Source organism: Bufo gargarizans, chromosome 5 (assembly GCF_014858855.1).
Source record: "Bufo gargarizans isolate SCDJY-AF-19 chromosome 5, ASM1485885v1, whole genome shotgun sequence".
NCBI lineage: Eukaryota > Metazoa > Chordata > Amphibia > Anura > Bufonidae > Bufo > Bufo gargarizans.
Window position 1 is genome coordinate 114795313 of NC_058084.1, and position 20867 is coordinate 114816179.

The 20867-nt window shown below is 44.6% G+C and overlaps 1 protein-coding gene across 1 annotated transcript in view; it reads right to left on the reverse strand.

Moving 5' to 3' along the window:
* CA8 (carbonic anhydrase 8) overlaps window positions 1-20867 on the reverse strand; it is a 195852-nt gene that overhangs the window by 111571 nt on the left and 63414 nt on the right. Inside the window, exons 4-5 of the mRNA XM_044293978.1 lie at window positions 6964-7059; window positions 4735-4797 (exon numbers count right to left, since the gene is read on the reverse strand). Coding sequence (XP_044149913.1) covers window positions 4735-4797; window positions 6964-7059 — 159 coding nt within the window. The remainder of the gene's footprint in view (window positions 1-4734; window positions 4798-6963; window positions 7060-20867) is intronic.

Sequence of the window (20867 nt, forward strand, 5' to 3'; positions counted from 1 at the left end):
TGTCCTCCATGGAAAAATAAAACCTACAGTTACTGTCAGATGAACCTGCGCCCGGCTCCCACTCCCCCTCCTCCTGCGACTTGACTGACGGAACGTTGTCTAACACAGCCTCAGAATTTTTGGGGGGGTGGGGAGTGTCCACAGGATTGGAAGATAAATGAGACAAAGATGACAGTATCTCTTCTTGAATCATTGTTCTAAGTTCGTATTTCAGAGAAGGAGCTTCATCACGGACAATATTGGAAATGCAGGCTTTACATAACTTCTTGGAGTAATTTTCAGGAAGCCGCACATTACAGGAAATGCACTTAAGGGATCTCTTGATTTTCTTTTGTGCCTCCTTGGAGACCTAAAAGAAAAAAGGGGGTATCCATGAGGAATAAAGTTTGGGGGCTGGGCCCCCATTATAGGCACCAAGGAAATACTGCCCATATAATCCCACAGCCAGAGGAGAGGGGGATCAAAGAGACTCCCTGACAATAAATTAGGAACTCTTTCCCCAGAGGGGAACTCACGGTTGCTGGCAGTAGAGAGTCCGACTCCTTGGGAGAGCGCTCAGTTCCGGACATTTTGGGGCCGGGCACTGCTGTTGGACACCTTCGTCGTTCTGCTGGGTGCGCAGCTCCATCAAAACCCCTGTGCTCAGCTTTTAGCCGTCCGGAACGCCGCATCCTGCCCACGTCACTTCCGTCCGACGGAAGTGACGTCATAAGAAAAGCTCCCGAAGCGCCGGGTGTACAAACCAGGCTAAGACTATCGGAGGCAAGGCGGGATACGTCGCCCCGGGAGCAGACTCCAGATAGGACCAGAGAGAGTCCTCCCGATCCTTCCTCTGTCCAGCGTTAGTACCAGGACCGCGGGAGGGCAGGAGAGAAATCCTAAAAGGTAACGCCGAAGGGTAGCTTTATCTCCCTGCATACAGGGAGACCTTTCTCTGCCCTGTCCTCTGTAGGGGACAGGAAACACTGGTGTTGGGAGAAGGGAATTTAATCCTTTCTCTGTTCCTGCCCCCTACAGAGGTCAATCTCCTTGTATGCCATTGTGATGATGCTATGGAAAATACAGTAATTTCTGGACCTCTTTCTCAGTGATACATAGGGGTTTATTATTATGTCATTTTTAAGTATTGTTTTGTTTATATTTTTCTATGAAAAGAAAAATATAAAAAAAAGTAAAAAAAATTGTTTTTCAGGTTTTTTTTCCATTTATTTTCATAACACAACATGCAACAAAAATTTTTTATTATGTACTTTCTCTCTGTGGGCAGGGCTAGAATTGTGGTGTGGTTTTTGTCACTTTGGGCCCTCCATAAGGTTATGTAAGACCTTTTGGGACATTTAATTATACATTTTGTATTGCTGATTTCTCCTGTAACTGTGGCTAACATATTTCCCCAAGTTACAGGAGAAATACAACCCCCAAAGAGGTTGTACAGTACTGTCCAATAGAGATGGCCTTACGGTTCACCCGGCGGTCGTTTTGCGGCAAAATTTGCGTGTTCGCGATTCACCGAACATGTGAACATATGGAGAAATTCGCACCCACCGTATTCTTTTACATTATGAAGAACTTTGACCCATGACACATCCATCAGGTGGTGCAGGACAGCCATTTGAGACATTTCAGCACATGGACATACCCCCTATCTTATAAATAAACCTGATCTGGCCGCCATTTTACATTCAGTGTTTTGCCAGTGTAGGGAGAGGTTGCTGTGTGGAGCAGGGACAGGCTGTTAGGGACACCAAACGCTAGCTAATAGGGCCACAAAAGTCATTTTAAGGACTACTATAGGTGTGCTATCAATATGTGTGATATACTGGGGGGTACAATATACTTATAATATACTTTTATAATGAGTCAAAAACACATAGATCTATATAGTGATCACCTGAAAGTCAGGGGCCTAAGGGCTAGGGGCTTACTAGGGCCATGTTTATATAAGGTAAGGTTCCGGATGGGGTCGTTCTTATCAGGGCGAGTGGTCTGTGGTTAGGACATCAGGGCCAGAATAGCACCCCCTGTAGGGCAATATAAGAAACAGTTCTTTTCCCACCCTGTCCTTTAATACCACATCATCATCTAGCCCAGGGATAGGTGTTTTTTGCTTTCCCTCCGGTATTCATTGATGTGGAACCCGCCGGATTGTGGTAGGACATATGGTTTCTGATTTGGTGCCGCCAAGCACTTGTTATTGCCTACCAGATCTATGTTTTTTGCCTAACTTTAATAATTTAATTTATTTTCATTCTGAGGGATATCTTTTCCATTCACACGTCCGCAAAATGGGTCCTCATCCTTTCCGCAATTTTGCGGAATGTGTGCAGACCTATTCATTTTCAATGGGGCTGGAATGTGCTGTCCGCATCCGCACTTCCGCATCTGTGCTTCAGTTTCTTTAAAAAAAATAGAACATGTCCTATTCTTGTCCGCAGTTGCAGTGCCGGCAATGTGCGGTCCACAAATTGCGGAATGCACATAGCCGGTGTCTGTGTTTTTTCGGGTCCGCAAAACTCTTACGGATGGGTGAATGGACCCTCATAGTAAAATTATTAAAGGTTACGTTTTATCTTTATGTATATTCTAATGGATTGCCTTCCTTGTACAATTTTAGAATATACTTTCTATGTTAGAAAGTATATTATAGAGCATTTGTATTGTGCGGCAGTTGTGTTCGGTTCTCCTGCGATACTGCAGGTATATATAGAGGGACAAGCGTTATTGCAACAAATAATTTCTACTGGTGTGATATACCATTCGTCCCCCGAAAAAACTGATTGAAGCGGGGTGTTATATACCAATATACTTTCTTTATAGTGCATTTTGGTACTGTATAGTGCATTTGCGCATGCACGTACGTGAAAATTATATTGCCGATATTTCGCATTGAAAAAATAATGGAGATCGCAAATTTGAATAATACATCTGGTACAGTATGTCACTGTCCATGTTGTGGGACTATTTGTGCACTTCTAGTAATTATTCCTTTGCTGAAAATATGAGTTGGAGGTTTTTCAGGTTCACCTGCCATTAAAATGAATGGGACCCGCCGCAAACTTGCGGTTCGCAAACATTTGATCGCGTTCGCGAACAGTCCCGGCAGATATTAGTCCATCACTACTGTCCAACCTCATTGCCGAATAGGACTGATAAAACCCAGTAGTTCTCGTAGACTTCCGGCCCCCAGCAATCACATGACTACTGGGACCAGAGCAGGAAAATGCATTGCCAAGACCCTGCCTTTTCTATGGGGAGCACGGCTACGAACTCTGCATAGACATTTTAAAATGCCTGTGCAGAGATGTATATTAACCACCCAGACATATATAGTCAACAGGCGGTCAGGAAAGGGTTCAGTTCAAGATCAGATGGGAAAAAGGCAGCAAGTTCATAAATTGAGCAGGGGGGGGGGTTACTTTTTCTGTGACAACTCCGTTCTCCATGATGTGGGCACAGGGTGGGCATGGGACAGTGGCATTTTGATAGGACATCTATTTACCCCAACTGCAGGATAAATGTGTGCCTGCACTAGAAAGTGAGGAGTTTAGGGTATATATTTTTTTCTTTCTTTCTTTTTAAATTTATTTTTTATTAAGGAGAACAGTATTCACTTTGGGTACTGGGCACTTACAAAAGTGCCACAAATGGTATCAAATATTTTTTTTAAAACACGATATGTATCGAAACGAAATATGATATCACTACTTTGTCACAGTAGTAACTTTTTGAAACAGGAGGCTAATTTGGAGCTTTTTCAAAGAGGTTAGAGTTTTTTTTTGTGATTTAGATTTTTAAAAAAAGACTGCTCAGAATACTTTCAAATGATAAAAAAAAATAGCACTAACCGGCTACAGCCAGTAATTGACCAACACGTCAACAGGGACCAGGAAGTACAGGGACCAGTAGGGAACCCAAGAAGCATTGGAGCTGCAGAGGGGGGAGAGAGGGCCGATTGGTAAGGTGTATAGTGTACATTATTTATTTTATTATTTTAAAGTATTCTGAGCGGGTGTTTTTTTTTTTTCTTTCTACATTTTAAAAGGCTATGCACAGCTTCGGAGGCATTTTATTTTATGATAGCACGCTACTCATTTTTGGCAGCAAATCATTTTTTCAATTAGCCCTCTATTGAAATATTGAGCTGTTCTGTCTAATAAACCTTATATCCAAACTACTGAGAGGTTAAACACTTATTTGACCCACATTCTTATTAGTTCGATAAGAACTGAGCTATCATGAGTGTTTAGAATATCAGAAAGCAGAGATAAGGAGTCCGTCTGCTCCTGGTCTGACGGAAAAAACAAAATCTAAAGGGTGCTGCTAGAGCATGTCATTTCTGTACAGAAAAAAGGACACCATATTTTTTAATAAAATACCAATTTAAACAATTATTTTTAGCTCAAAACTAGTATTATGCAATAATAAAAAGAATTGCCCCCAAAGGTGTACATAGCCTTTAAGTGTCCAGACACCACCTTTAACTTTGTTCTGCTTGGGGAAAAAATAAGCATTTTTATGTTGTTGTTAGATAAAAGACAGAGAAGTATACTGTAGGAGATAAATTGTCTCCCTGTTTGAAAGTTTATTTAAGTAAATGGTTTCAAGAGAAGGTCAACTATGTTGTGAAAGCAAACAATGGCATAATTTTAGTACTCATGATGAATATATGCTAACAGTATATCCCCTTTATTGTTCACATAAGACATATGCTGCTGACCTTGTGAAACAACTTACCTTATACTGGATATCCTCAAGAATGTCTGTAATGGCTTTTAGGCCTATGTGTTCTTTTCCTATCTAAAACACAAAAAAGACACAAAAGAGAAACAATGATTAAAACAGCTGTCATACAACCACACGTGTCATCAGAGTCACCGGCTATTCAGGGTTCTTTCCTTTGAGTTTTTTGCATTTCAATTTAGTTAATATGGGTAATATATAATGGCATACCTGTACACCATTAAGGCTGAGGGGATGAAGGAGTAGGCTGCTGCCGAAATCTGACATCAAACCTGGTCAATTAACCTCTCAGATGCTGCTTTCAATAGTGTTCATGACATCTGTGGAGTTAGATAAAGGTAGGGGGCTCCAACTGCCTTCCGATCAGAGCCTCCCAATAGTGAAATTGCAGGACTCCGATCGGGTACCATGACAGCCTGGGGCCTGCTGAACATTCCCAGGCATGTCATAGTAGACTACCTATAAAGCCAAGCATGAGGCACAGCTCACATAACCTTGATCAAAAGGTCATATGTACCCCAAAAATTGTACCAATAAAAACTACAGTTCATCCTGCGAAAAACAAGTCCTCTTATAGCTCTGAAGACAGAAATATAAAAAAAGTTATGGCTGTTCACCCCAAATGTATTCCCTATTTTTAAAGTTATGGTAAATTAAATGGCGCCATTAAAAAAAGGCTTATTCCATACAGAATAAACGCTAGTATGACTGTATGGGCTATATGAACAGAAAATTTAAAAAAGTTATGGCCATTGGAATGTAGGGAGGAAAAAACTAAAATTCAAAAAACAAAAATGGGACCAATCCTTAGGTGGGTAATGTAAAAGTTGATCCAGTCATATATCTTCCCTATGCTGTACGCCTACCAATGTCTTCCTCATGCTGCTTCACCAAAACATTGAATAAAAAACTGCAGCTGTATCTCCCTCCTCCCATTTTTTCCTCTGTCTTGTATTTACGGTTTCACACTAGACAGATGTTTCTACTGATTGGGGGATTTTCTGAAAATGTATAGACAACCTAGAGTCAAACAACTATATTGCTATAAAGATGCTCCCTTCGCCTGAAAATACATATTACTATGCTTCCTTCATTATGGATTTAGGAGAAATATATAAATGCATTTCAAGTTATATGGGTACAGCACAACTGATTTACAATGAAACATAGTGCATTTATATATGAAACAGCTAGAAGTCTCTGTCCACCTAGAAAATACTGAATACCGCATGTACAGTAACCCTTACGAAGTATTGTAAGTGGAAAAAACAGAATTTTCATAATAATTACAATGTTACCAAAAATCTCCCCTTAAGGGCTCGTTCACATGAACGTGTAAAGCCTGTGCCCATGCTGTGGACGCAAATTGCAGTCCGCAATGCATGGCCACTGTCCGTGGGGCAGGCGCATGGGGATCGCAGACCCATTCACCGCGATCCTTCTATTCCACAAAACGATAGAGCCAGTTCTATCTTTTTGCGGTGTGGAAGCACGAAACGGAACCCCAGAAAGCACTCCGTAGTGCTTCCGTAGTGTTCAATTCCATTCTTCCGTTCCGCACCGTTCCCCATCTCCAGATTTGCGGTCCCATTGAAATGAATGGGTCCACATCCGTGATACAGAATGGCCACGGAACGGTGCCCGTGTATTGCGGATCAGCAAATGCGGTCCTGAATACGGCAAAGGGCATCACACGTTTGTGTGAATGAGACCTAAATGTAAAGAAATTTCTGAAAGGGAGCTATGCATAAAATTTCCTTTGGTTGCTCTGCAGACCAGTCAGCAGAATGTGGCTGACATTTTATGTATTGCCTATTGGCAAAGACTAACAATTTATTAATTATAGCACTGATTTATATTAGGAATGAGCGAATCAACTTCGGATGAAACATCCGAAGTCTATTCGCATAAAACCTAGTATAAATACTGTACGGAGCGATTCGAACTTTAATGCAAAGTCGATTCGCTCATCCCTAATTGCTATCTCTGATATATTCTAGAAAGTTACTCCAAATGTGAAGCTTTACTTTAAAGTGACTTAAATGGCATAGAAATGTATTTAAGAGAGGATCTAAATAGTTTGGTTGTGCTTGGTCTCAGTGTCACTTTATAACCATAGAAGCAAACAAAGTATTAGAACATGAAGGCATCAACATGTAAAAGGACAACAATCTTCATATTAAATTAAATCTAAGTAGCTAAATGGAAAGAAAATATGATTACCTGTACAAATAAGGAAATTATAGCTATCCCGTGTACTTGCCCTAAGGCTTCCTCTATGTTCCTGTATAACGTTGAGTTCCAATGGATCAGGTGGAGCTGAGGATAACAAAAAAAATACCAAAAATAAGTTAGTTTTAGCAACTGTTCTGAGATGCACTATTTTTATTTTATTGTTTTTTTAAGTTTGATATGATTCCATAAATGCTTAAAGGGATTGGCAAGGTTTAATAAAAATTACCTACTTTTTTCCAGAAACACCTCCGCCTTTGTTCATATACTGTATCTTGTACAGCATTTTCTATCCATTTAAAATTACTAGTGATGAGCAAGCATGTTTGGACAAATGCCTGTTCGGCCCGAGTACCACATGTGCTCGAGCGCCATGCTCGAGTCTCCTCCCCACACGTTTCGAGGCTGCTAAGCAGCCAATAAACGTGCAGTTAAGTACTGCCATCACTGTAATGCCAGTAGTCATGTTGGCTGCTGGCATTACAGTGATTGGCTGGCCGGAACGAGTCATCGGGTGCTATATAGCACCCGATGACACGCACTCGGATTAGTTATAGTCAGGGAGAGCAGAGCGTAGGAAGGGAAAGGCAGTGTAGGGAGCGAAATTCTCAGTTATTATTCGAAGAAAGCTTTTCAGTGCGTGTAATACACATCCGTAACATACACAATACGACATCCGAAAACTGTCTGTAATGCAAATTCCAATAATCTGGGCCTAATCTAGTGTCCATAGTGTGTGGCTTTCTGTGACGTATACAGTCCTGCATCCGAAAACTGTGTCTGTTTCTTTAGGACAAATTTAACTAATCTGGGCCTAATATAGTGTCCATATTCTGTGGATTTCTGACTGACATATACTGTCCTGCATCCGAAAACTGTCTGTATTGCAAATTCCAATGATCTGGGCCTAATCTAGTGTCCATAGTGTGTGGCTTTCTGTGACATATACAGTACTCCATCCAAAAACGGTGTCTTTAGCGGACTGTAAAACAATCTGCGCCACATCTAGTGACAAAACCATTAATATGAAGAAGGCGAGAACTAAGGGATGGGGAAGTGGGCGTGATGCTGATGGTGCACGCAGAGGCTGTGGCCCTGGGCGCAATGAAATTGTGCCTGCTGCCAGTGCACCAGAAAAAATAATAAATAAACATCCACCGTACCCAGCTTCATGTCCAACTTAGCTGGGCGGCGCAGGACAACACTGTCCAAGTCGGACCAGTGCGAACAGTTGGTTGGTTGGATTGCTGAAAATAATGCTTCCAATCGGTTAAGCACCACCCTCTGTTCCACCAAGTCCAGTCTCTCTAGCTAAAAGTCTGGTCAACCGAATCCTCGCTCTGATCATCCTTCCTCCCACCATGGAGAGGCTTGCCAAACGAGTGATCCCACACTCTGATATTCCGAGGAGCTTTTCCCAGCGCCACTATTACATTTGGCCCTCGCGCCCAACACAGCTGAAGAGGGAACTGAGATATTGTGCCCTAATTCCCAACCTCTTGAGCCTTCACAGTCTCAAGAAGAAGACAGTGGGGAACGGCAATCATTTGTTCACGAGGTGGATGATGATGAGACACAGTTGGCAATCATTGAGGTTGTGGTTAGGTCAAGTCAGGAGGATGAGGAGATTGAGGAAGTGGTTGACAATGAGGTCACTGACCCAACATGGGAAGGTGAAAAGCCGAGCAAGGACAGCAGTACAGAGGGGAAGGGATCCGCCGCACAGCAACAGGCTGGAAGAGGCAGTGGGGTTGCAAAAGGGAGAAGTCGGCCCACACCAAACAGGCCCGCAACCGTTACACCGAGCACCCCTATGCGTAAATCTACCTTGCCAAGGGGTAGGTGTTCCACAGTGTGGCGCTTTTTTGATGAAAGTGCAGATGACAAAAGAGTGATAGTTTGCAACCTGTGCTGTACCAAAATGAGCCGAGGCGTGAACACTAGCAACCTCACCACCACCAGCATGATCCGCCACATGGCATCTAAGCACCCTAATTAGTGGGCCAAACGCCTGGGTCCACAATCTGGGTCTGCGGGTCACACCACTGCCTCCCCTTCCCCTGCGTTATGCATTGTTGGCCAATCCTCTGTTAAAGGCGCAGGCTCGGATGCCCCTCGCCCTGCACCTGGACCTTTGCATGAACCATCAGCAACAACATCCACTTCACTGTCCCAGCGCAGCGTCCAATGTCCATAACACTTTTCAAATGACTGGCCCTTGAAATGTTGCCATTTAGGCTTGTGGACACTGAGGCCTTCTGCAGCCTGATCCCCAGCCGCCACTATTTTTCACGGTGTGCCGTGCCCGCCTTACATCAGCATGTGTCCCAGAACATCACCCGTGTCCTTATCAATGCAGTTACTGGGAAGGCCCACTTAACCACGGACACATGAACAAGTGTTGGTGGCCAGGGACGCTACATTTCCCTGACCGCACACTAGGTGGATGTTGTGGAGGCCGGGAGTGAGTCGTACCATGGGATGGCACAGGTGCTACCCAAGCCCAGGATTGCGGGCCCTACGTCCATCAGGGTCTCCGCCAGCAGCTATGTTACTGGCTTCAACCACCACTTCTCCTAATCTGCTGCCTCCTCCTCCACTTCCACCACCAGCAGCAGTCAGCCATCAGTCGCTAGCTGGAAGCAGTGTAGCACTGCTGTGGGTAAGCGTCAACAGGCCGAACTGAAGTTGATCTGCTTAGGGGACAAACCGCACACCACCACAGAGCTGTGGCAGGGTATAAGGGACCAGACCGAGCTGTGGCTCTCGCCACTCAACCTACAACCTGGCATGGTTGTGTCTGACAATGGCCGTAACTTGGTGGCAGCTTTGGAGCTCGGCAACCTGACACACATACTATGCCTAGCATACGTCTTATACTTAGTGGTTCAGCAGTTTATCAAAACCTACCCCAATTTGCCAGAGCTACTAGTGAAGGCGCGCCGCGTGTGTGCCCATTTCCGCAAGTTGTCCACAGCTTCAGCCAGTCTGTCAATGCTGCAGCAGCGCTTGCAGCTTTCAGCTCACCGACTGTTGTGCGACATGAGAATGCGCTGGAACTCTAGGTTCAACATGTTGGCCAGGCTTTGTGAGCAGAGGGCAGTTGTGGAATACCAGCTGCAACATGATCGTCGCCTTTTGAGTCAACTGCCACTATTCACAAGCGAGGAGTGGGCATTGATGGCAGACCTCTGTGAGGTTTTAAAAAAAACTTTGATGAATCCACACAGATGGTTAGTGGCGATAACGCTATTATCAGCATAACCATCCCACTGCTGTGTCTACTCAAATCATCTCTGCTCACAATTTAGGACGACGCTCTGAATGTGGCAGATGAGGAAATGGGGGGAGGACATTACACAGGGTGATAGCCAGATCACCCACAGTTCGTCTTCTCAGCACGAATTGGACCATGAAGAGGAGGGGGAGCTGGAGACAGATGCCTCTGCTACAGAGGGTAGTACCCATGGAACTTTACATTTTATCTGTTCAGCGTGGGTAGGCAGAAGAGGAGGAGATGGAGAGTCATCCTGATGTCGACATCGATGTCTTGCCTGTTGGTACTCTGGCACACATTGCAGACTTCATGTTAGACTGCCTTTCCCGCGACCCTCGCATTATACACATTTTAGATAACACGGATTACTGGGTGCTCACCCTTCTTGACCCGCGCTACAAAGAGAACTTCTCATCTCTAATTCCTGTGGTGGAGAGGACGAGTAAAACGGTGCAATAAACCTGCGCTTTACGCCTTGGAGGTGCAGGCTTGCCTTGCCGCCAGCGATTTGTCTAAGTGTGTATTTAGTGCTGATGGTGGCATTATAACAGATAAGCGAATCGATTGACTTATGTAGGGCCTCATTTTTTGCGAAATAAGAGGACAGTGATTGGTACTATTTTAGGGTGCATATGACTTTTGGATCACTTGCTATTGCACTTTTTGTGATGTAAGTTGACAAAAAATGGCTTTCATACACTTTTTTGTTTTGTTTTTTTAACGGTGTTCATCTGAGGGGTTAGTTCATGTGATATTTTTATACAGCAGGTTCTTATGGACCCGGTGCTACCTAATATGTATACTTTTTATTTATTTATGTTTTACATAAGAACAGCATTTTTGAATAAAAAAAATCATGTTTGTTTTAGTGCCTCCATATTCTGAGAGCCATATTTTTTTTTATTTTTTGGGTGATTTTCTTACTTAGGGTCTCATTTTTGGGGGGGATGAGATGACTGTTTGATTAGTACTATTTTGGGGTGTGTATGACTTTTTGGTCGCTTGCCATTACACTTTTTGTGTACATTATTTTTTTTTTTTTTTTTTTTACACAGTTTTTTTTATTTTATTTTCCGGTGTTCACCTGAGGAGTTAGGTCATGTGATGTTTTTATAGAGCAGGTTGTTACAGACATGGCAATACCTAATATGTATACTTTTTTTAATGTAAGTTTCACACAAAGATAAAATTTTTGAAACAAACAAAAAAAAAATATCATGTTTTAGTGTCTCCATATTCTGAGAGCCATAGTTTTTTAATATTTTTGGGGTTATTGTCTTAGGTAGGGAATAATTTTTTGTGGGGTGAGGTGATGGTTAGATTGGTACTATTTGGGGGGTCCTATGCCTTTTTGATCACTTGGTGTTTTTAGTGATGAAAGGTGACAAAAAAAATGTTTTTTTAAGCACTTTTTTTTAAAGTTTTTTTTACGGTGTTCACCTGAGGGGTTAGGTCATTTGATATTTTTATAGAACCGGTCTATATGGACACTGCGATACTTTATACGTCGACTTTTCTTTTTTTAACTATTTAAAAAATAATATATAACTTTACAATGCATGACCATACTTCTGTATTGTAATGCATTGGCTATAAGTGTATTACCACTGTAATACGCTTACTGGATCTCACAGGCTCTCCCGGAAGACAGCCACGATGCCTAAGGAAGTCATCAGGCTGCCTTCCCTGCCATGGGGTACCCAACACATCAGCGCGGGGACCCCGGCACCCATGAGGATACCGCACGTGCCGCGGTCAGCGCTGACTGCGGCAGTGCAAGGATTAATGCCGCCGGCACCAGTATTTTCATCAGTGACAGCACCTGCACCCACCTGATCAGCGCGCCGTACCCGTACTGCACTGGGATTTCTGTCCCGCATTTCTGTGCCGTAAATGTACGGCGCTGGTATCCTAAGGGTTAATGCATCCTACACACTGTGAAATTAGTACTGCATCCTGGCACTTGACAGTAAACTCTTTATCTAAATTGACTTCTTGATTCATCTTTTGCCAGTTAAAACACAAATATTCTCTCACCTATGCCAAGATTTTCATTCCACTATTTGTTTTGCAGGCATTGTGTATAAATGTTACGCTTGTCAAAAAGATGGTGTTGCTAAACACTGTAATATAATATTGTAATGTATATTACATATCAGACACAGGAAGAGAGAATTGCATTTTCAATATATATTTAACTCTTTATAGCTCAGACTTTATAGCACATACAGATGTGAGCAAGCAAACTGTCTATCTAAGATTTTAATCCCTTAAGGACCCGCGCCATACGGCAGGCTGATCGGGCAGGTGCAGGTGCTGTGCCCAACTGATCAGCGGCCGGGGTCTGGCAGTCACTGATAGCCAGACCCCTCCTGTATAGGCCGGCATCGGTGAAAACACCGATGCCGGTGCATTAACCCTTGCACTGTCGCGGTCAGCGCTGACCGTGGCACGTACCGTATCCTGCCGGGTCCAGGGTGGCCATCAGGTCCTCGTTCTGCTGTGACAGGGACCCGATGGCTGGGAAGGCAGCCCTATGCCTTCCTTAGGCATTGTGGCTGCCTTCCGTGAGAGCCTGTGAGATCCAGCCCCCTGAATCTTACAGGCAGGAAGCTGTATTACAGTGTGTAATACACTTACAGCAAATTCATTACAATACAGAAGTATTGCAATTAGAGATGAGCGAATCGAAGCTTATGAAGTGGAATTTGTTTAGAATTTCAGAAAAAAATTGATTTGCAATGAACTCGAATTTCCTTGGGCTTCGTGGTAACGAATCACATTTTTCCTAAAATGGCAGTTACACGTGTGAGGACTGAGGACATGGGGCAAGGAACTCTGGGAATGCGGGATCACTCAGATTGACATGCCTGCATGCAGCCAATCAGCAGCCAGCCAGCCCTGTGATGTCACAGCCCTATAAATACGGCAGCAGTGCAGTAACAGATGTGTGAAGGCACTAGGAACAGCAATTGGAAAAATCTGATTGTGGAAAAAAAAAAAAAAGGCTGAAAAAACTACTTCTACATGCAGGGAACGGATAGGGAGGAATCATTTCACAGCATCTTAGTGCAGGGAGAGACATCAGAAGGCGCTAGGGACATTGATAGGAAAGTGATTTACAAGTGCAGGGAATGATTATTTGGGAATCCAAATAGCCATTAGACAGCACTGTCATTCCAGCTATTATTGGGCTGCAAGTAGTATGTTGAAAAGCCTTTAGTGGCTTATATCTTAGTATCTTATATCAGTACTACAAGAAAAATATATACGCATTTAACTTTGCAGTTATTTCTGGTGAAAGCGTATAGGGGCGTATTTCCGTACAACAAGAAAATATATTCTCAGTGCATTTCTGCAGTTAATTCTGGTGAAAGTATACAGTGGCCTTTTCGGTCCAACAAGAAAAATATATTCTCAGTTCACTTCTGCAGTTATTTCTGGTGAAAGCGTATAAGGGCATATTTCAGTACTAAAAATATATAGGCACTTCACTCAAATTTTTTTTCTGGTGCAAGCTTAAAGTGGTGTATTTCAGTCCAACCAGAAAATCATATTCTCAGTTTAGTGGCATATTTCAGTACAAAATACTGTAATACAGCTTCCTGCCTGTGAGATCCAGGTGGTTGATCTCACAGGCTCTCACGGAAGGCAGCCAGAATGCCTAAGCTAAGATCTGGAGGAGACATCCACTGCTTCCTCCGCTAGGCGGGTAAGTAGTAATGAGGAGGGTGGCGAAGGAGCTTGTGTTGCGAGCGGTCAGGTTCCTGACCAAGAGACCGCCGAGGAGAACATCAGTGATGTGCAGACACTACTTAATGATGAAGCCGATTGCACTTGGGAGCCAGGTGAAGAAGGGGCTTTGTCATCATCAGGAGAAGAGGGTGGCAGCTTGCTTGTCAGGCAGCGGCTAAGCCAGCAAGTCGCTAGCATGGCAAGCAGTCAGCAGGGTGGCAGCAGTGGGAGGTCAGGAGCCAAACGGGCACGGATAGATCACCCGCTTTGCAGCAGCCTACTTGCACGGAAAGAAGTGGTGCACAGGTTCACAGAAGCAGCGGCGGTAGCAGTCAGCCAGAGAGTAGTGTTGGGAGGGGGGGGGGGGGGGGAAATCAGGTACTCAGGGGTGTGGCAGTTTTTTATGAAGCCGCCATAGGAGGTCAACATGGCCATATGTAGAATATGTGGGCAGAAGGTGAAGCGTGGCCAGGGTTCCAATGTTGGCATCACGGCCCTGCGTCAACATATACAGCGTCACCATAAAGTGGCCTGGGAGAACCGTGGCGCCAATGTGGTGGTCCAGCCTGCCGCAGCAACTGCTGCATCACCCAGTGGCACGCACCCGGTTTCAGCCAGTCTAGGCTCCATCACCTCAGCCAAAGGGAGCTGTCTGTCATTCCTATCTTCTGCTGGTCCAGATGCTCCGGCTCCTACTCCTCGTCAGTCATTCCGTCAGCAATCGATCACCGAAGCAATTGCCAAGTGACAACAGTATGCAAGCACGCATCCAACGGCGCAGAAGCTGAACGTGCTCCTGTCCAAGTTGCTGGTGCTTCAGGCTCTCCCTTTCCAAGTGGTGGACTCTGCACCTTTCAGAGAACTGATGGCTTGTGCCGAGCCGAGGTGGAGAGTCCCAAGCAGTCATTCTTTCGCGAAAATGGCAGTACCAGCCCTGCACAAACATGAAGAACAGAAGGTGGGCCAGTCCTTGACCCTGTCTGTGTCTGCCAAAGTGCACGGCAGTGCCGACATGTGGAGCTTTAAATACGGTCAGGGACAATACATGTCCTTTACGGACCATTGGGTAAATGTGGTTCCTGCACAGTCACACAGGCAACTTGGCCAGGTGACGCCATTTCCGTCTCCACGTAGTCACGCCCTTGGTTGCGTCAATATCCGCCTACAGCATACCACATGCGCAGGGCACGGCGGTGTCACGCTGTTCTGCACCTAATTTCCCTGGCCAAATGGAGTCATACAGGGGAGGAACTACGCCGTGTGATTTATCAAGAAATCGAATCCGGGCTTTCTCTGCGACAAATGAAAATCAGAACCATGGTGACCGACAACCGGAAGAACATAATGTCGGCGCTGCGTCAAGGAAGGCTGAGCCATGCGCCCTACCTGGCACACGTGTTCAATAAGGTTGTCAAGTGGTTCCTGAAGTCTTCCACCCATCTGCAAGACGTCCTAAAAATGGTCAGGAAACTTTGCATGCACTTCAGCCACTTGTATACCGCAATGCACACCCTCCTTGAGCTGCAGCGGCAGAATGGCATCCCCCAACATAGGCTGATATGCGATGTTTCCACCCTCCATATGTTGGACCGACTATAAGAATAGAGAAAGGCCAAGGAATTCTTGATGATGCAAGCGGATAGTAGTACTCCCCTGTGTAACTTCGATGTCAGCCAGGTGCAGCTCATGCATGACACCTGTCATTTGCTCAGGCCCTTTGACAAGGCCATGTTATTTGTCAGTCACCAGGACTACGGGCTTAACGATGTCATTCCACTGCTTCATGTCCTGGAAAAAATGTTGGCAACAATGGCTGGTCAGGGGACAGGAGACGTGGTGCCTAGATCTCACTGCCACATGAGCCCTGTGGGGGCTAAACTCGAAGAGGAGGAGGAGGGGGAGGAGGACATTGGAGCACAGGCAATGTGTAGACAAATGGGTGGTTTTTCTATTCAGCTGACAGGACAGGAGGAGCAGGAGCAGCTAGAGGAGCTACAGGGCGATGAGAAAGATTAAACAGAGGACCCAGACACACCGTGGCAGTATGCAGTGGAGATGGAGGCAGGGAGTCCCCCCGAGTCACTTGCACAAATGGCCTGATGCATGCTCACTTGCTTGCGTAGTGACAGCCGAATTGTCACCATTTAGCAGAGGGAAGAATTCTGGCTCTCCATCTTGTTGGACCCTCACTACTGGTCCAGAATGGGGGCCTTTTTTATACCCACTGAGAGGGAGGACAAACTGAACTACTACATAGACATCCTATATAGTCAGTTGGCCGCTGCCTACCTGTGCCATCGTCCAACCTCTGGCAGGTCTGACTGGGGGGGGGGGGGGCCCTCTGCACTCATGTTCCACTGCCATAGCTGCTGGGGAGGGGTGGGGGTGGCAGGAGCAGTACCAGCTCCATCAGCAGAAGCCTGAGTCTACAGTTGCTGATGAGTAGCTTTTTTCACCCGCCTAGTGAAGAAACTACTCACCAGTGGCAGTAGGAAGGCCTGGAGCAAGACCTGAACCAGCAGGTGGTGGCATACTTGGACAGCACCCTGCCCCCCACATTGAAGATCCGCTGGACTACTGGGTAGCCAAACTGGATTTGTGGCCGCACCTAGCAGAGTTTGCCCTGGAAAAGCTGTCCTGCCCGGCCAGTGTGGCCTAAGAGCGGATGTTTAGTGCGGCAGTGGCCATAGTTACCCAAAGGAGAACTCGCCTGTCCACCCAAAATGTGGAGAGACTGACCTTTGTCAAGATTAAATCAGGCGTGGATCAGCCAGGATTTCAAACCACCAATTCCTGATGCATAAGACTAGATCATCCATGGTGCCATACTAACACTTTGATAAAAATAGACCAGTTTCTTCTGTTTACCTGCCTCAGCTACTACCCTGATGCTGCCACCCGCCTGATGCCACACATCTGATGCCAAGTGCTCCTTCTTTCTGCCACTTTAGTCAGCGGGTACTGGTATTGCCACCCACTGCCCAACTCTGTCACTGGGTCACTTTGTGGTCTGATGATGCTGCTGCCATCTCCAAACTATGTCACCTTGCCACTCTGATCTCCAGATGCTGCCACTGCCATCTCCACACTATGTCACCTTGCCACTGTGTGGTATCCTCCTGCTGCTGCCATCTCCACATTATGTCACCTTGCCACTCTGTGGTCTGATGATGATGCTGCTGCTGCCATTTCTACCCTATGCCACCTTGCCACACTGTGGTATTCTCCTGCTGCTGCTGCCATATCCACATTATGTCACCTTGCTGCTGCCATATCCACATTATGTCACCTTGCCACTCTGTGGTCTGATGATGTTGCTGGTGCTGCCATTTCTACACTACAGTATGTCACTTTGCCACTCTGTGGTATCCTCCTGCTGCTAATGATGCTGCCTTATCCACATTATGTCACCTTGCCACTCTGTGGTCTGATGCTGCTGCCATCTCCACACTATGTCACCTTGCCACTCTGTAGTATCCTGTTGCTGCTACCATATCCGCAATTTGTCACCTTGCCACTCTGTGGTCTGATGATGATGCTGCTGCTGCTGCTGCTGCTGCTGCTATCTCTACACTATGTCACCTTGCCACTCTGTGGTCTCCTGCTGCTACTACCATATCCACATTATGTCACCTTGCCACTCTGAGGTATCCTGCTGCTGCCACCTCCACACTCCGTCATTGGGCCACTCTGTGGTCTCCTCATGCTGCTTCCACCTCATCAATATGTCATAGGTCCACTCTGTGGACTTCTCACGATGTTCCCACCCTCCCCACTTCATGACTGGGCCACTATTTTGTCTTTCGCCTGGCTGACATAATTTATTTGACCTTTCTTCTGATCTGTCAGAAGGAAGGAAAAATTTGATGCACAACGGATTCTGTCTGTGCAACAGCTATAAGGACTGTATGGTTCCATTAGAATTGGCTTCAAGATAAATTGAGGAGTTAAGAAATTTGAGTTAAGAGTGTGTGTGTTACACCTGCTACATCTGTATTCCATTCAGGTGTCATCTCTGTTTTAGATCCACTCCCGTTTTTTTTGGCATTAGCAATACTGATGGATTATTGAGCAAATGCTGACCGAGTGAAGGCGTATGCTACATCGACGGGATCAGTTTTTTGTGGGTTATTGTTCTGACAGATCAGAGGAAAAGCAAATTCATCAGTGACGTCAACACAAACTTACTGCTGACACCCTCTTCACTCTGTCAGGGAGGCTCTACGTGATGTGGAATCAGCTGATGACTGTGTAAAAAGGAGTGCACTTCTTGACGCTAACATCGACCTGTAAGGCAGAGTTGATACTTCAGTTATTTAGTCAATTTTGGCCCAGTTACTGCCCAAATAAGTGAAGTATGCAGTGCAACGCCATTCATCTGCATGTCATGTCATATGGAGTCTCAGTATTATTTCACTACCAAAGCAAACTCTCTATGCGTGTTACAGCAAGGCACAGTGTTCTACACCACTAGAAAGGCTCTCTGCAGCCAGAAAACAGACTTTTTTAATGCAATTCACCATAAATTTATTCTGATCAAAGCAAATTTTCCCCCAAAATATTGGCGAACCGGCATATAAATTTTTTGAAAAATGCACTCATATCTAACTGTAATGCATTGTAATGGGGATCAGAAGTAAGTCCCAGAGTGGAACAAAAAAAATGAAACCTAAAATTGTGTGGAAAAAAATAAATAAAAAATAGGACATATTTGTTATCGCCACATCCGTAACGACCAGCTCTATAAAAGTATCACATGACCTAAACACTCAGGTGAACACGGTCAAAAAAATAAAATAAAAACTGTGCTAAAAAAACAATTTTTTTGGTCACCTTACATCACTGAAAGTGCAACACCATATTAGGTATCGTCGGGTCTGTAAGAACCTGCTATATAAAAATATCACATGATCTAACCTGTCAGTTGAGCACCGTAAAAAAATAAAAAAGTGTCAAATGCAATTTTTTTGTCACCTTAAATCACAAAAAGTGTAATACCAAGCGATCAAAAAGTTATATGCACCCTAAATTAGTACCAATCAAACCGACATCTCATACTGAAAAAAATTAGCCCCTAAGACAGTCTCCAAAAAAAACAAAACAACAACAACTACGGCTTTCAGAATATGGAGACACTGTAAAACTGAAAAACCAAAACAAACAACCAAAAAAGTAGTCATATTTGGTATTTTTGCATCTGTAACAACCTGCTCTATAAAAATACAACATGATCCAACCTGTCAGATCAACATTGTAATTAACAAAAAATAAAAACGGTGCCAAAACAACTATTTTTTGTTTCCTTGCCTCACAAAAAGTGTAATATAGAGCAACCAAAAATCATATGTACCCTAAAATAGTACCAACAAAACTGCCACCTTATCCCATAGTTTCCAAAATGTTTTTTTTTTGTTTTTTTCTATGGGTGTCCTGGATTCCTGTGTGGTTTGTGGTGTGTGCTGTGTCCTTTAATGTTGGTGTGGACAGCAGCACTAGTGCACGGGTTCCAGTCAGTGTGTCTGTGGCAGGTAAGTGTGTTATTGGTTTCGCTTACTTGCCATCTCCTTATGCTGTATGTGTTCCCCTCTCCTTGCAGCCTGGCCTCAGATAGAGACTCCTGTTCCTCCATTACTGGGATGAACAGGTCATCTCTTCCCTGCTCCTTGGTGAGGGATTACCAGGGCGACTTAGGGTCTCTAGGTATCCTGAGTATGAGTTGTCCTACCATCGGGGTCCGCTCATACGGTGAGGAGTCAGGGAGAGGATTAGGGATGTTGTAGGAGGTGACCTGCTCCCTTATTACTCCTTTTTGGCCAGGCTGATCCCCTTTTACCCTTTGACACCACACGTTGGGGGGTTTCCCCTACTCCCCATCGTGACAGTTGGTTGCAGTTGGTGTGAACCGTCACTGATGTTCGCGTTTCTCCTCGTCCATTTCTCAGTGGTTCAGGCGCTTTTAGGTGTTGTCCCCATCGAGACAACACCTAAAGGGTTACCAAAGTTGTAAAATCAGTTTTGAATACCTTGAGGGGTGTATTTTCCAAAATGGGGTAACTTTTTTGGAGTTTCTACTCTAGGGGTGCATCAGGGGGTCTTCAAATGTGACATGGCCACTTAAAATTATCCCAGTGAAATGTGCCCTCCAAAAACCACATAGCGCTCCTTTTCTTTCTGAGCCCTGCCATGTGCCTGTACAGCAGTTTACGACCACATATGGGGTGTTTCTGTAAATTACAGAATCAGGGCAATATTGAGTTTTGTTTGGCTGTTAACCCTTGCTTTGTTAGCGGAATTTTTTTTTATTAAAATGGAAAATCTGCCCAAAAAAGTGAAATTCTGAAATTTCATCTACATTTTCCTTTAATTCTTGTGGAACACCAAAAGGGTTAAAGTTTGTAAAACTAGTTTTAGAAAACTTTGAAGGGTGCAGTTTTTTAAATGAGAAGGAACATCTCCTCTTGAAGTACTGGGGACCTCTGTTAAAAGACCCCTGACGGAGGATTGTAAGACCTCCGAAACGCGTTGGCTTATTTTATTGCAATAAACTGCATTGATCAGAAGCCTTGTCGTTGGCTGCCATCAATTGATACCATCTGACATGCGATTCTGGCCAGGGGGGCAGTTAGTCACGGGTGTCTTGAGCTTTATCCTGTGACTAACCCCCCTGTGAAATGAGTACGCTAACCCTCAGAAACACAAATCTCCTTATAGGATAATATTCTGTTGCATTACCATCCTCCAGTTTAAGAGGGCACTACCCACCATACCCATCTCCTCCATACTCTTCGGAGTTGCGCCTCCTATAGTGTTTTTTGTTTTTTTAATCACGTCCGGTTGGATCCATTTAGTTTCTTTGGAACCACCAGACTAGGTTCACCCATCA